The following is a 17,114-nucleotide window of genomic DNA, read 5'->3' as shown; positions in this document are numbered from 1 at the left end:
ATATAAGGCATGATGAACAAAAGATGCACCACATTGTTCACTCTGATTCTAAGATACTGACATCACAGTAAACATTTGCAGCATTTTCTCCGACGGAAAAAAATACAGTGACGCAGCCGCTATAATTCAGGATTATAAGCTTAAACATTCGAACGATTAGTGCTGTTGATTAACGCTGAGAAGTGAATTTTCAAACAAAAGGCGCTAATAGTTCATTTATTTTAATTGTCCTTGACAAATTACTCAAGATATATTCTAGGAATCGTTCCAAGAAATTAAAGGAAAACAGCGAAGCAAAACAAGGTGACAGGTTTCAATTTCAGTTCGCTTCTCTCAGCGCGATCGAATTAGACAATCAGCAAACATTTTGCTCGTAGCTCAATATTTTCTATTTCCAGGCTAGGCATTTTGCTCGAAGAAATTAACACAAGCTTTTACTTAAAACTAAAGAAAATTTAACTAACCAGTGGAAAGATACACCACATATATTTTAGAAATTAGCAATTTCAACAGTTAGGAATTCATTTTCGAGAAAAACTGAGGCCTTTTAAAATGAAATACATAGAGTGATTAATTAAGTTCATCTGTAACCAAATTTCATTATGCCAAAATGCCAACGACTCATCAGCCAGACTCTGGTCTACTTTACGAAAATTGAATCTTGAATCTTGAAAATTGAAAAAAGAATCATTGGTCTATCAAACAACAGACTCACTCCTTCAGTAAATTGTGATCCTAAAGATGCTGAGGTTACAACATTTTCATTCACGAACAGTACAGTTGAGTTTGTACGAAAAGAAATGTCATCATTGCGTATTAAACAATCATCTTGACATTCACTCTTCCACACTGTCGGAGCTAATGTTCTTGCCTTTTCACTTGCTTACATATTCAATCTTTCTTTGCAAACTGGTCATATACCACAGCCTTGGAAATCACATTCTGATCAAATTATGCAAATTATTTTAATGTCATTCTCCTGAATAGAATAGCAATTTTTCCTAATCGAAAAAATTAATACTCATAGAAGGATTAGTGAGGCTCAGGATGTTTGAATTTAGTTAAAAAATCCGTTCTTACATAAGCTGAAGCGAAATCTCACCGATTTCCTGGAACTTGTTTCAGATGAAAGAGCAGATAATTACCAATTCTTGGAAAAATTTATAGTATATTAATGATGCACTTTTATTCAGTCGCAATAACCTTTCGAAGGTATTCCTTACTACATTTTACTATGAGCAACTGAAATAAACAAAGAAGAGCAGGCATTTAAATTATTGTCTTTCGCTATTTCATGTATATGTCATTTGTCTTTCTCTTCGCCCTACTTTTTTTCTGTCATTTTTTCCTTTGCAAAGAAACAAAACACTTTTGAAATAAAATAACAGTTCTTTTCTCTTTTTTATGCGATCTTTCCTTTCTCCATATATTCAGCTTTGCTTCCCTGTCTTTTTTAAGCTGTTTCTCCGATCCCTTCTGATCCGTTTCTCTGAAATATTATGAGCTGATACTGACGAGTTCTTGGAAAAATGATTCACTTTTTGATTTATTCAGTTGCAATGACTTTTGCAAACAAATGAAAAAATTTTATGATAAAAAAACAATAATGGCTCTTTCCTTTTCCCTATATTCTCCAATGTCTCTCCCGTGTCCTATCTCCATGTCCTCCGTGTCTTTAATTTTAAGCTTTTTCTCTCTTCTACCTGATCCGTCCTCTGAAATATTAAGAGCTAATATAAATGATTTTTGACTCCTATTCGGCCTATTTTTCCAGGGTATCCGGAATAGCCAACGCCATATACAAAGGATGTTAAATAAACAATGGACCAGGATGCACCCTTTGTTTCACAGAAAATCATTGTGATCCCAGTAAACATTTGAAGCTTTTTCTCGGAAATCAGGAGGTATTCGGAATAGGCCAACACCATACAAAACATGTTAGATATAAAAAATGGACCCAAAATGTTCACTTTGTTTCTCAGAAAAGGATTGTGTTAATAAGCTTAAACACTCGCATGATTCTTGCTTTTGATTAAGCAGAGAAGTCAAGTTTCAAACAAGTCATCATGCGGGCAACCAGGTAACGAAAGTTTCTGACATAGGAACTGATCGGCGTTTTTATCTGAAACAATAAGCCAATTAATGTAATGAAAATATTTATATATATTGTGGTTAGGGACTGGTATGCTAATTGGCATACAGTGAAAGCTAATTATAAAACATGGATTTCATAAACGAATTTTTACATGATGTAAGTAAAGCCGTTAAACTTTAAAAGGCCTCCGAGATCACTTACGTACTTACAAGTAGAGTGTTAGTCTCTTGTTAGTTTATAAGGAGGCAGTCGAAATTTTTGCTAGCAAAAGGGTAGAGAATTATGATAACTCAGATATTCTGACCATGGTTGACTGTGTGCCATGGTCATCATCAATATACTTTGACCATGGTTGATAGTTTAACATGGTCATGACAATAATGCAAACCAATATATTTCAGAAGTATTTGGAAATTGATTCTTAGGTTTGAATGTTACTTACATATTGACTATGTGCCATGGTCATCATTATTATTAGCACTTTGACCATGGTTGACTGTGTAGCATGCAAGGTCATAACAATAATGCAAACCAAATTTACTTATAATATTTAGAAATTGATTTTTAGGTTTGGTATTCCTTATATTTTCTCATTTTTTGATCAATTTAAGTTTTCTTAAGAAAACCAAACCAAATGTCTTTCGACCATGGTTGACTGTGTAACACGGTCGTGACAAAAATGCAAATTAATTTAGAATATTTAAAACCTGATTTTTAGCTTTTGTAACTTATATTTTCCCATATTCAGATCAATTTATGTTGTTTTTTTTTTTGATAAAATCAAACAAAATGTCTTTTGACCTTGATTGACGGTGTGCCATGGACATCACTATTCGCTGACCATGGTCAGCCAACATGGTTAGGTCACAGTCAAAACATGAGTGGTTGACCATGGTTGACAATGAAAAACCATGGTACCATGGTCATTCTAACGCAGGGGGTGTCTCAGAATGGCTTATATTTTGATATATCGGCACTTTAAACAAAGAAGTGATGCTCTAGGGAATAAAAAGTGGTCTTAATTGGGAAAACCTTACGCCCAAAAGCAATATGCTTAACGATACATGTATAATTTTATGAAAAGAAAGAGGTATTATCCAGTGACTTTTATTTACATATCTGACCTATTGATGTTCTACTAGGAAAGTACTCAAAACGACACATTTTACCATTACACCAACGCCAAAGGCGCTGAAGGGATTAAAAAGGATAAAATGATAAGCCCATCTACCGACCCAAGCGACACTATGATCGGAAAAGGTATTTAAAAACATAAATATAATAAAAGATGTAACAACTTACACGGTATATTTAAACGTATAATATTCATACCAAACTACTTGATCAATTTTTGACCTTAAAATTGACAGTTATTACGCATGTAACGGGATTAGCCTCTCCCGATATTGGCCCCATGGCCTTAATACTGGGCTCTCTGTGTATAACAGTTAGGCCAACAATGTTGGATTAAACACATCGAAAGAACAGTAACAATTGTTATTGACTTCGTATGTTACTGGCACAGTAAACGCTACAAGCATGGCGTCAGAAAGTCAAGCACCTTGTCTCCAATGAGTTTTTTTTTACTGGGTTGCCTCTGGGAGCACAGTCATCAAATGCCTTTGTTTTTTTGTCTTCCCCGTCTCGCGCAAAGTATATTGTTGCGCAAGAATACCCATATATGGATTTCATTGACGTCTTCATAGATTAATATGTACTTATTGACTGAGTGGGAGGGCCGTACGGGAAAATATTTGGCTCGAGGTCATGTCGTACGGACCGAGCGCAGCGAGGTCCGTACAAATGACCGAGAGCCAAATATTTTCCCGTACGGCCCGACCTAACTCAGTCAATAAGCATTTTATCATATGACCCTCACGAAAATAGGAATAATTAAAAAAAAGAAAGCGCGCGGATTCGAGCAGGGCCGGACGGGTTTTTCCGGCCCGCTTACGTCAACCCGTCCGGCCCCCATCACGTGACTTTTTCCAATGGTTTTATTAGAGCGCGCGAGCAGGGCCGTACGGGTCATATGATAATGGCTCATATGCTGGCTTATATAGCAGCCGAGTTTGTAACTACGCGCTTTAGAAGTAATACAATCGAGCGGTAAAAGAATATTTCTAGGATCGTAATTCAGATATTTATTAGTGTTAATATGACTACTCAGTCGGCAGTATTCCCTGCTTCAATCGCGTGGGTTAGTAAAGGAAAATACGGCTTTCAATCTTTTTAGTTAATAAGAAATATTTACTTTTTTCCGGTCCTGTGATCCCAAAAAATTGTGCGTTCTGATTGGCTGTTTGCGGAGCGGGCGGTATTTTGTCAGTATCTGCCCGCGCTCGCGGTCCGGTATCCTTTGTTGCTAAACAACAAAACAAAACGATTACGAAAACAAGTAAAAAAAAAAAAAAAAAACGAGAAAAAAATCAATAAGTTATTCATAGCGGAGCTCCCGCGCGAGCGGAGCACCATAGGTATAGAATATGGTAAACTATGCAACTCAGTTTTCGTGGTCATCGCATGGGAACCCTGTGCGTAACGCTAAAAGTGTCGCCCGCCAGGTTTACATCGCGTTTCTGATTGGTCGAGCTTTCAAATCACACGTCACTTGGAAAATGACGACTTTTTTTTGACGAGCTTTTTAACTATCATTTTTTTGTAAACATTGTAAAAACGAAACAAAAAATTATTGAAGAAATCATGGAAAAAAAGAATTCTCCACAGCGTGAAGATAGAGGTTAGGACATTTTCTATTTTGTTTTATTTAGTGTAGATAACATAGCTACAACATTACCGGAAAACGAGCAACGAACTAGAATGACAAACGTGCGAAAAAAGTGTACCTGTTTTGTTATTATGGTAAGAGTACTTTCATTTTGAATTTCATTCAATAATTTTATATCTTTCTACAGATAATTTATCTAAATATTGAATGAGTTTTAAAATTACACGAAATATTCAACTGTTTATTGAGCTTTTCGACCTAGTAAATGATCATAAAAATGAGCTAAAATTTGTGTTGTTGTGAGATATGTTCTTGTATAAAGAGCGGTACCTTGTCTTTCACTTTCAAAAGCTAAGAAAATATTAAAAAACATTTCCAAATGCCAATTTACTGACAAAGAAAATTTTATTTTGTATTTGCATTGCATTTTGCGTTATTTTCTATTTTTCCTCAGCTGTTCTTGTCAAGTATTTAAGCAATAGAAAACTTTTTTCTCTGTGTTTACATAGCCTGATAGCAACACGAGGGGAGGTTGGGAGAATTCGAGACAGTTATACAAACCCGAGACATAGTCGAGGGTTTGCATAACTGTCGAGAATTCTCCCAACCCCCGAGTGTTGCTATCAGGCTATGTAAACACAGAGAAAAAAGTTTTCTATTGCTTTTATAAAATAAATGCTAAGGGAAAACATTACCACTTACAAGAAAATAAATCTTTATTTGAATTTGATTCTTATATCAAAATACAAATTCCCCATACATCACGAACTTCGATCGTTAGCCAATCAAACTTTGTGTAATAAACGCCAAGGAGGCAAATGTGAAGCGAGAAAGAATCGCTAGCTATTTTAAACATTTATCACTTCTAAAACTTTAAAACAAATACAAAGAAATGTCCAAAGATTGAATAGAAATCTTAATAAAAGATTTCAGAATTGATTATCTTTACGAAAGTGATCAAAAGTGGATAACAAGTGTCACTGTGAATGGGATTCTCGGTTGAAAGAAACGTGGTTTTGCTCAATTTGACAGCGAGAAAACATGGCAGCGAAGTTGATTGTTTCGTCTTGCCTCGAGAAGATATTTTGTGGAGCTGAAGAGCTATCGCTGGAAAACGTTTGAAGCTGCTGACTGTTTTCTTGAAATACTTGTATTCTTTATCGGGCGGTGCATTTAAATCATGAGAAAGCACGTTGCTGAACAACCGCAGCTGTCCTGACGGAGGACGTGTGTTGTAGCTCCTGAGGGAATTCTCTTTGCGGTGACCAACGAGAGATTGTCATGATATTACGATCAGAAAGACCTGCATGAGACCATAGGGTTATGCCTGTGGCCCTGACACAAGTCAAAATTTGGAACTTCGTCTTCAAAATACATTTTTGGGGGCGTTTTTTTTCCTCGAAAGAAACTGTAAATTTTCAAATTTTGAACTTGTACCGGGAAAACACGAAAGTTGTGACGTCACAACTGTGTTTACATACCCTCATGCAAACATGGCTATCAACCAATCACAGCGTGCGTACTATTTAATTTATTTTATAAAACTGAATGTAAACTTATTAGTTTTTCAAAAATTTATGTTGTTAACAAGATGAAAACTAGTAAAATTGAATTTTCAAAATCTAGTAAGCTTATGTTTTCAAGCTTCTCGAAAAATATAGTTAAGACTTTTATGAATGAAAATACGGTTCTTGTAAAAACATAATACTTTTGATGTGGATAATTAACCAAACATCGTTATTAGTTGTAAAAGAAGTAAAAGTAAGCTTATGTATTTTGCTCACCTTTTTTTTTTACCAGTTTTCAAGTCTGTTTCATAGTCTTGATTTGTCCATAAAAGTTCGGAAATCTTCAAAATTTCGATTTCAATGAAAGACATCCGAGGTAAATTTCACTAAACCTGATATTGTATTGGATTATTTGTAGTTATCTTTCGTTTTATAAGTAAAATTAACCAGGAATTCAAAGCTTAAAAACTGTTGGCCTTAGAAAACTTTGTCGAAGAATCTTCCAAGAAAAAAACTAGCCCCTGGGGGAGGGGGGGGGGGGGAGTTGGTGGTGAGTTGTGTACAAAATTCATACAAGTTGGAAAGTATTCTCGCGCAAAGAAAACGATGTAGTGCATTTTGATTCGTTTTCAGTGCATGTTTTTTATTATGGGAGACATTATCTTGATATTGGAAAAAAATTGAAGATCTTTTTCCGATTTTAATTTTATCTTCCACATTCATTCAAATTGGGCTCCCTGTGACTTGCGTATCTGGAGCTCCTCTTTTAGGCAGTGCCTAAATATATTTAGTATGCCCTCGGTCTTGAAAACGGACCTCGGCCTAATGGCCTCAGTCCGTATATTCAAGACCTCTGGCACAGTTTCTCCCTATCCGGACCTCCTGGCTGGTAAATAACATATATAGATGAATATATCGTTAAATACTAAGCGGTAATAAAGGTGGTAACTTTGGCCGTAAAAATACTTTTCGCTGAGTTTTGAATCTTTTTACTAACCGACTTTCATTCCACTTCATTGTTTGGGTATTAAAAAAAAAAAAACTATATTTGAAGAATATAATCTAAATAATGAAGAACGAGAACTTCACTAACCAGGTTAGCGAAAAACAAATAACCATTTAAGAGAGGATATCAGCAAAAATCGAACATACGCCGACAACTGTCGAAAAATCGAATTCGCTCATGTTTAGGTATTAGGAAGACCTCGAGGTAATATAAACCGTGGTATACTTCATTTTCCGAAATATCGCTTGATTTCCGAGCTCAGAAAAACGAGAAAGGCCAAATTGTTCATAATTGATCCTGATAGAGCCAAAATATACTCCAACTTCGGAGGTCTCGCATGCTTTTGCAAAAGCATGTACATAATTAATTATTTAAAGATTATGTTAATTATGCTTTAGTTTTAAAAAGCTATAATTTCTTAATCTTTGAATAAATTTATGGTTGCGAAAAAAGAAAAAAAAAAAAAAAAAAAGAAAGAAAAAAAAATTACCAAGGTACTTTAACGCGAAGAAAAAGCGAAGAATTTTCCACAACAACAACAACAACAACAACAAAAATCATCAAAATTTAATCATGTGCTAACTAAAATATAAGGTCGATGTTAAGGATGGTGCCTACTAATCGCGAACCATTTTTATTTTTTTCAAATTGTGCCAGTCATTTAAATCACCCAAGAGGCCACTGGAATCCGAAAAGGGGGGGTACCCACGTATCTAAGCGAGATAATTGCCGTTAAACACCGATAACGGTGTTTAACGTCAATGACGGCACTTTTTTACGCGAGGGAAAAAGTTCATATTTCGAAGTTGTTTTGATAGATTTTATCTGCAACTTGTTTCAAATAAACAACTAGTTGTGTTCTTTATATGAAATATATAATTTTTTGTATCATATAGGAAACCATTTTTTACACCAAATTTTGCCCTCAAATTGTTAAATATGGTTCTGAAGGGATACTACATGTTTGCTTACATTTGCATCCAAAACCATTTTTATTTTAGAAATTCTAGTATTAAAAATCTGAATATTTCTCTTATATTTTGGATGAAAAAAAAAAAAAAAAGAAAAAAAAAAAAAAACGGGGGGTACCCACGCGTTTTAAAAAGTTATGATTTTTTAAACTATTTTTAACGTGGCGTTACGAAACAGCGTGACCAGCTCGATCTGTTTGTGGCGTGTTTGCACCATCTCCTTCCTCTCCTCGTGGTTTTACAAGCAGGAGGAAAACTGAAGAAAAAGCGATATTTCAAGCCTTCAAAGTATAAGAATGACCTCCCACTTCAAATTAGGAAAAGTTCTTCGATCCAATTATTTAAAAATGAACTGAAAACTCATTTGTTCAAGAACTTTGTCTCCTCTGGTTCAAAGTGAACATCAATGAACTATGACATATTCATTAATATTGTAACATACGTCTGTTATTTATTTTATTTCTTATTGTGAAGCGCCATGAATTTTGATATGTGCGCTATATAAGTTCCATTATTATCATTATTATTATTATTATTATTACTATTATTATCAGCAGTAAACACGTTTGAATGCTAATTAGGTAAGCTAGATAGGGCGTAATTTCGTAACCTACCAGCATGACAGGATTAATAATATATACAATCACTTAAAACCAATTATTAATGTTCTTAAGATGCAGTTTAAATACTTGGAATGTTTGAAATGTCCTTAAGATGTGATTAATTTGAATGTTCTTGCAATGTTCACTGTGCAGCTTAATACCGCTTTCTGCATTCTGAGTAGTACATCTTTGTATCTTGCTCCAAAGATATTCTTCATCTCAGGCTCCATCTCTTTAGACCATCCTCCAAGAGCGTCCAAAATGAGGTTCACTTGCAAGATCGTGTATCCTGGGTGTTGTTTTGTGAGCTCAAGTCTAAGTGCTCCATACTTCTTCATCTTCTCTTTGTCTTTCTTTTCTCGGTTGTTAACCCACGGACAGCTCATTTCCACCATGAGTACTTTCTTGTTATTGTGGTCGATGAAACGCACGTCCACACGGTTAGATCGTACATACATGTGGTCAGCATATACAGGTACATCCCAGTATGCTTCAGCGTCAGTTGATTTGTAGAGTGGTTTGGGTTTGACATCAGAAAACCATGGGGGTGTACTATCAGCCAGTTTGGGATCTCTTAGCATCTCAAAGAAAAACACTTTCAAAGCAGCGTTGTGTCTATCCAGGTACTTGGACTGTGCAAGAGACGGACATCCAGCCAGTACATGTGCCAGACATTCGGAACCCTCGCCGCACATTCTGCATGTGACATTATTCTTGTCTGTTGTTCCCGTCTTGTAGGCGGAGTAGACTCTCGTTGGGGTTAGCTGTTCGTACAATTCCATAATGCCTGCAACACAATGGGTAGGAGCGCTTACCCACTTGTTAAGCCATGCAAAGCAGCCTTCATGACTTAATTGATCATCCTGCCATCTTGCTTTCAATAGACTTCCTTGCCAATGTTGATCTTCAACCTTCCCCACGAGTTTTTCATTTTCAGATTTCTTAAGGTGTTTCTTAATGTGCATTCCCTTGATCTGTATCTCCGGTTCTTCTAATGGGCTACATGACGGTTCAGGGGTATTTAGGTTCAGAGTTGTTCTCAGTTCCTGGGCAAATTTCTTTGCATCACTAATGAGAGAGGAGAATCCCTTGTCTGCAGCTCTTTCTTCAAACTGTTGAACAGCTCTCATCATAGGGTCCGGACTCTCGTAAAGTTTGACAGCAGCCTTGATCTTGATCAGCTTATATTCTTGTTCAATGGATCGCAGTCCTCGTCCTCCTTTCTCTCTAGGTAGATGTAATACAGCTGTTGAGCTAAGTGGATGTCGTCCTCCATTCCCGCTGATGATCTTCCTTGTTTCTCTATCGATAATACGTAGCTCAGCAAGTGGCCAGAGCTGGGTCCACATAGGATATGTGAGCACCGGAAGTGCAAACTGGTTGGTAGCAAGGACGCGATTATAATCAGATAGTGGGCTTGTCCAGATCACAGATAGCAATTATTTCCTGTGTTGTTATTATTATTATTATTATTATTATTATTATTATTATTATTATTATTATTATTATTATTATTATTATTATTCAATTCGAAGGACAAAAATTAGTAATTATTTCCTGTGTAGAAGAGAAGATTTCCTTAAGCAAATGGTATGAAAAAGATGAGAATATGTGGACCGCGTAGCACTGATGAAATACATGAAGATATAGAAATATAGATAAGTTATAGTGCTTGGGAACGAGGTTATTCCGGGCGAAAGGCCGGGGTGAAATAGATGTGACCTTACATCTCAGTCTGACCTCTAGCTCAGCTGGTAGAGCATCGGTAGTACAATTCCGAAGGTCGTGGCGAGTCTCAGTCCTCGAGTCCCAGCGAGGTCGGAAATTTATTTTTCCGAATTTAATTCCAAGGGCTTTCGCCCGGAATAACCTCGTTCCCAAGCACTATAACTTATCTATATTTCTATATCTTCTGGTATATAAAAGTATTTTTCGGAGTCGGAAAAACAGGACTGCTTTTCATGAATGTTTCACCGCAGTCGTGTATGCTGAGCAAAAACTAGGCAAAAACTTTCGTAAAATATAAACTTACATTCAGTTTAACATTACAAGTGCAAGAGTCAGATTTAATAAATAAAAATAAATAAATAAAAAATAAAAAAAATTCTTTGTCAGTATGCCTTTTGCGTGAACGTTTTTGAACATATTTTTTAGCGAGTGAAAGACAGTTTGTATACAGTCCATTGACTAAACGTTGTCGTTGATCGGATCATCCCTACGCGCCCGTTGACCCTCAACCATCAACAAAGCTCTGAAACGTAACCATTATCCCATGCCAACCATCGTGGATCTACTGCCCCTGTTATCAAATGTCCGGGTATTTACAGTAGTACTTGATGCAAATGATGGAACTACATTCAATACAGCGTGGGGCAGATTTAAATGGTTGCGTATGCCTCTTGGCCTTGCACTAGCCCCAGAGGAATTCCAAAGAAAGATGAACATTGCTTTGCAAGGCCGTGAGGGGGGCAAAAGTCATAGCTGTGATGACACCCTAGTCTTTGTGACAGGATCCACCAATAAACTAGCAGACAAGAGTCATGATGAACGCCGCAGGGCAGTATTAGAGAGGTGCAAACAAAAGGGTATTACGTTGAACAAGATAAAATGCAGTTTAAGCAGCAACAAGTCTTTAACATGAGGTTTTCTATGACTCGAGTTCGAGTTCGAGTTTGAGACCGAGTTCGAGTTAGGTACAAGTTCACTTCGCTCGTTTTTGTGATCCTGCGACCGTTACCGCTGAGAACCACATTTCTAGTTCATTTGATTTGCCTGTGGCCTTTTTTTTAATGAAATACTTTCATTGATTACGACAAAAATGTTTCGCGATTCTCCTATAAGTTTGATCGAGAGAGAGTCGTCAATATAACATGGTGATTGTCGTCTAAGAATTACCGCGCGCGATTGGCTTATAGCGTTTGATTGACGGTGAAAATAGTACTCTTTTAGTATCGACGTCTGTTTTCTGAATGCAATGGTTCTCTGAATGAAAAACGTTTTTTCTCTTTTACAGCTTTTATGACATAAAATTATTTCCTGACGATGTGGCACAAGGATAAGGGAAATTTCAAGCTATATATCTTGCACTTTCGGCTACAGTTGGGGGAAAATATCGTACAAATTTTTTTTTTCTTTCAAACTTACGCTTCGAAGAATATTTGATTTTATCAAATAAAAAAGAATGGATTCTGTATGAAATAGTACTAATTAGTACTATTTAATGGTTACGGTTTTGGTGCGTGCACTCTACTATCTTATTATGCTATATTAATTTTAACCCTATATTTGTTTTAACTATACTTTTTATGTTAGCTATATATTAATTAATTTGTTTTAGATTATCATTATTATAAAATCTTAGTCTAGTTATCTATATATAAATATTATAATTCTTATGTCATAATTATGAGAAGATATAACTAGCTAAAAACTAGTGTGAGCTGCGTCGGTGTTTCTAATGAAACAGTAATGATGAAAAGGTAAATTATACACCGTGAAAAGATGAAAAAACTTACTGACGTTTCGGACGCTAGTCCTTCGTCGGAGTAAAAGAGAAAGAAGTGGTAGAAAAGAGTGTATATATGATAGAATAAGACAAAAGAAACCAATGAGAGCAAGGTAGGCAAGGAAACAAAAACAAACAATCAAAAGACAAAAGAAAAGGTTAGTTGAAAGTAAAGCGTTCATTAATCCCGTTGGGACTAAGAGTGCCCAATGGGTGAATAAGCCGCATTTCTTTGGTCTTGCGACAATCATTGTTGCCGTTAATCAAAGAACGACCGAAAACGATGAAGTCAGAAAGAGAATGGTTAGCTAGACTAAAATGGCGGGAAACTGGTTTGGTCAATAACGATCCCACCAAACCAGTTTCCCGCAATTTACAGATCGCAACACCATTGAACGCATCGCCAGCTCACCGACATACGCATAGTTCAATGGTGAGCAGAGAACAGCGGCAAGACAACCGCAACAAAGATGATAATAGAAAAAAAACTACATGCACACACTGACCCTTATTTAGCTTTCCTGAAACGTTCAACAGAAACGAATTGAAAGAGGAATCAAGCGAAACAAACTTTTTAGTATTGGATAAGACTTGTAAAGAGCTAAGGCCATTAAAGGATGGACCCGTGACGTTGTAAGAGCTACACCACGACAGAGAGATCCCAATTGGATCAAGGCATTAGGTTGAGAAGAAAGTAGATGTTGAATCTTATCACATCCGTACAGAAGATGTACTTCTCTTTCGTCGTAACAGAAGACAACTACACGCAAGATCCCGGAACAGTACAATACAACTAAGTACACACCTGGTGTTCGGCCACTAAAAACCAGCAAATTAAAGGAGGAGATGTAACTAAGTACAACCACAATCGGAAAATACAAGTCACAAGCCTCAACCACCACACCCCAAGCTACAACAACAGCCACACGAGCCAACACAGCAATACAGCTACCCACTAGTACAGCCATAACCACAACAATAAGTGGGCGTTTAGTGAAAAAAGATTATCACACTTAGACACGTACATTGTTTCGTATCATAGGGACACTTGTTATAGCTAAGTTGTAATGTTATACGCCGGATTTATTTCATTCTTGAGTTTATTGAAGAAGGGCAATTTAATGGGATTAGCCCCTCCCGATATTGGTCCCAGGGCCTTATAAATGGGCTCCCTGTGTTTTAGGCCAACCATGTTTCCTTAAATACAAGACAAGAACAGTCACGATTGTTATTTATTTCGTATGTTACTGGCCCAGTTAACCGTTACGTTACGCGTCATCGGATATGTTTTAAATTTAGAATTATACTTGATTGACAACGATTGGCTGATCCTTTTGTTACTGTTGTTTTGTTCCAGGGGTCTACTTGACAAAGATCCGTCCTGATGAGAGCAAAACAGCAATATTAAGCAATAACTATGATAGTGCTCTATCTTCCACAAACCTCGATAGAGTAAAGTATGTTATTCAAGTTACTCTTCCTATAAGCGAGGTAGAAAAGGCACCTGGCACCCGTGATGTCTACAAGTTTAAGGGTGAGGCTGGTCTCGACCTTTCAAAGTATACGCACGAAATCAAAACAACAAAACAAGATCCAGTCTAGACGTCGAACTGCATTTGCCGCGTCAAATCGTTTTGCCTATGAGGTTGAGCGCCGTTTTTCTTGAAACTAGTAGAAGTATGTATACCGAACTTAACACATGCTGTCTTCTGATGCTAAGCAAAAGAACTGATGTCTTATATGGTAGTTCTCAGTTTTTCGTAGCCGCTCAAAAGCAATAAATTCGACGCGGCAAAAGCCTCGGCGACTAAAACTAAGATAACTATGATTACTCTAGAAGTAGAAGTGGTCTTTCTTTAATTGTGCATGTTAGATTGAAAAGAAGCAGCTGCAGTATCTTTAATTGCCTTCTCAGTATTATCGGACTCCTTGTTTTAGTGATAAGTTGTTGTTGTTTAACTACCTGCTATAGCGAATTTGACAGTCTGCTTACCGTATTATGTAATAACCAGTAATTTTCGCTTTTTTGCTTATGCTTTTAAAGTGAATAAAATAATGAAATAGAACCCATTAAAAATTATCTTGGATGCCAGCTGAACACAATTACACAAATGAAGTGCTCAGAAAAAAGTGCCTGATTTCCCCCTGTTAACCTTGAATCTCATATAATTTTACAAGTAGTCTATATCCCCCAACTCTCTACCGGTTAAACCTCCTTTTCCATTGAAGGAGGGCGCATTACGTGGTTGGGAACACACAGACTGTACCCCTCTATAAAGTCACGTTAACAGTTCGTGTTACTTGGAAATCCTGTAACGCACTATGTTAATTCAATTTTTCTTTTTGACTAATTGATATAGTTATAGCAACACCTTCATTCTTATCATTGCAACTCTGCTCTTTGCATTTAGAGTCTTATAATAACTAAAAGTTATATTTATACCTAACCAAATTAAGCAAATTGTATTTAGTATTTAAATTACTATTTTCGTGCAGCCAAGGTTTCTGATTAGCTTGACTACTAAGTTTGAATGTATTGTTTTTATTCTACATTTTAACTAGTTCTCTTTTCTAACTGGTGTAAGTGGTTCCGGTTAAAGTATTTGCGCTGTAATCACTATTTCGCCCTAACTGTCTGAGAATCAGTACTGCCATTTTTTCTAGGGCTTAATGTTAAAGTTTGATGGTGGAATGCGATAGCATCAATGACATAATAAATATATTATCTGTAGATTTTTTTGCAGATAATACTTTTATCAAGTCAAGTCACAGGAAGTCCAATAGACTAGTTTCGAGTTCCAAATTACCGCTGTGTTCCTTGATTACAGACTCAATTACACATGGTTAGCCTCGTATCAGTGTCTAAATATTCACAAATACCAACGGTAAAGTAAAGAATGCACAACTTCAACAATACAAACACTTTGAAATTCCACGGACCTTCACAGAAACACATGAGTATTCTGCACAAAATCGAGGCTAACCCTGAGCAACAGAGCGCTCGAAACTGGAGTATTTAGATTAAAGTGAATGGTGAAAATAAAATCGGGAGAGTAGTGAGGTCGAATTTCGTTCTCGCCCGAGTCCTACGCAACTAAGAACCTTGAAATAACATTCTGAAAGCGAAAAATATTCTGCACGAAAATTTCGGTGATAGAAATCATCGAGGAAGAGCCAAGAGAGTTTTAAATAAATGAATCCCCCACCGCAGGGATATTTTTGATCAAGTATTTGGTAGTTTCGAGGTTTAAAAGACGATGAAATCGTGGTTGAAAGTGTATTGTTTTTTCAAAGATGACGATGAATTTCCTCTCTTGTCAGAGTATATACAGTCAATTCAAAAGACGTTGTCGTCGACCGGCTCAAGCCTACGCGACTGGACCGAAAGGAATATGGGTAAAAATCACTGAAGCGGTTAAATATTCGTTATGAATTAATTGTTTCCGCTAGTAATAAGATAATAATGGCGAGAAACAATCCATCAAATGCATGTCCTTCGGGTTTAGGGAAAGAAAAACAAAGTAGTTATGATTCAGTTCACAATTCCGAAAGTATGAAGGCATTAAAAAAAGTCTCCTTCAACACTTCCCGCTCGCCTACGAAGGTTTGTGCTGTAAACCAGGCATAACTAGTCAGATAAAATTATGGAGTCAACTCGGCTTCAATGATTGCTACCCAGAGTTCCTTTCGGTCCAGTCGCGTAGACTTGAGTAGGTTGACGACAACATTTTTTGAATTGACTGTATACATAAGAGCGACATTAGATACCATAGGGGAATGATAAAGGAAAACAAAGGCGCCTGCGAGAAAAATGTTTCTAGTGCATTTTTTATTGTGTTTCTTTTTCTCTTTTACTCAATCGTATTACGGGAGACATTATCTTGATTTCAAATTTAAAAAAATAAAGAATTATTTAATTTTTCCGATTTTATTTTCACCATTTACTTTAATCTAAATTGGGATCCTTGTGGTCAAGTCATTCAAGGTAACTAGAAGCATGGAAATGACGTTTGTTTTGTTCTGGAAGCAGTACAGACTCTTTATTCTTAGTTCAGAACTTGCCATAATATAACTGACAGTTATATTGATGCGGCGTCATTCCATTGGGAGTTAACAGACAGGGTAGCAATAGCATGACTGTTGGCTATGCAGAATTTGATGAAGAAACTCAGTGGAGTCTGCATTGATGAACTGTTTTAGGGAATTCCTTTTGTATATGACAAATGCTTACAATTATAAAGCATGCTAGAGTAGCTTCTATTGACCAGACCCAATAGTCCCCTTCACAGTTCCTTGCGCCATCTTGAAAAGTAGCCGTGCCTTTGCATTGAAGCGAGACGAGCGGTGAGCTTCCAAAGATAGAGGCATGTGAATAATTGTTCAAGGTGTTGAAAAAGGTCGACTTTATCATTGCAAGCTCGCCATTCGTCTCGCTTCCATACAATTGCATGGTTACCTTTCAATATGGCGCAGGGAAATGGAGACTATTGAATGTCTACGAAAAAGTGTTGGTCATTATATTATCAGTTGAATCAACATACAACTAAAATAACGCAATAAAAGGAATCGCTCAGAGTCAGAATACCCTTTATTTGAAATACTCTCCCTAAGAATGTACATTGACTTTTGGCAAAGACTATGTATTACATATGATTTCTGAAGCTAAGTAATACACCTGTAATACCGACTATAAAAAAAC

General features: G+C 36.5%; 1 protein-coding gene and 1 long non-coding RNA gene across 2 annotated transcripts; one reads left to right on the top strand and one right to left on the bottom strand.

Annotated features, from left to right (window-relative positions):
• The first annotated feature begins 4,759 nt into the window (after positions 1 to 4,759).
• LOC116288143 (uncharacterized) lies at positions 4,760 to 16,987 on the top strand. The gene is made up of 2 exons (XR_016121256.1): positions 4,760 to 4,835; positions 13,773 to 16,987. It is a non-coding gene; the product is annotated as an uncharacterized LOC116288143 (long non-coding RNA).
• Positions 8,861 to 10,327, bottom strand: LOC148906321 (uncharacterized). The gene has a single exon (XM_089037441.1). The coding sequence runs from the start codon at positions 10,257 to 10,259 to the stop codon at positions 9,018 to 9,020; it is 1,242 nt and encodes a 413-aa protein (XP_088893567.1). The 5' UTR covers positions 10,260 to 10,327; the 3' UTR covers positions 8,861 to 9,017.
• Positions 16,988 to 17,114: the final 127 nt, after the last annotated feature.

Source organism: Actinia tenebrosa, unplaced genomic scaffold, assembly GCF_029948245.1.
Source record: "Actinia tenebrosa isolate PJP-AT-01 unplaced genomic scaffold, QUT_ActTen_1.0 PGA_scaffold5__44_contigs__length_20552954, whole genome shotgun sequence".
NCBI lineage: Eukaryota > Metazoa > Cnidaria > Anthozoa > Actiniaria > Actiniidae > Actinia > Actinia tenebrosa.
Note: the sequence above shows the minus strand (reverse complement) of the source record. Positions and strands in the feature narration are given on the sequence as shown.

What these genes read in the sequence shown, in the direction of transcription:
- LOC148906321 (XM_089037441.1), bottom strand. Translation starts at nt 10,259, where the DNA reads ATGTGGACCCAGCTCTGGCCACTTGCTGAGCTACGTATTATCGATAGA.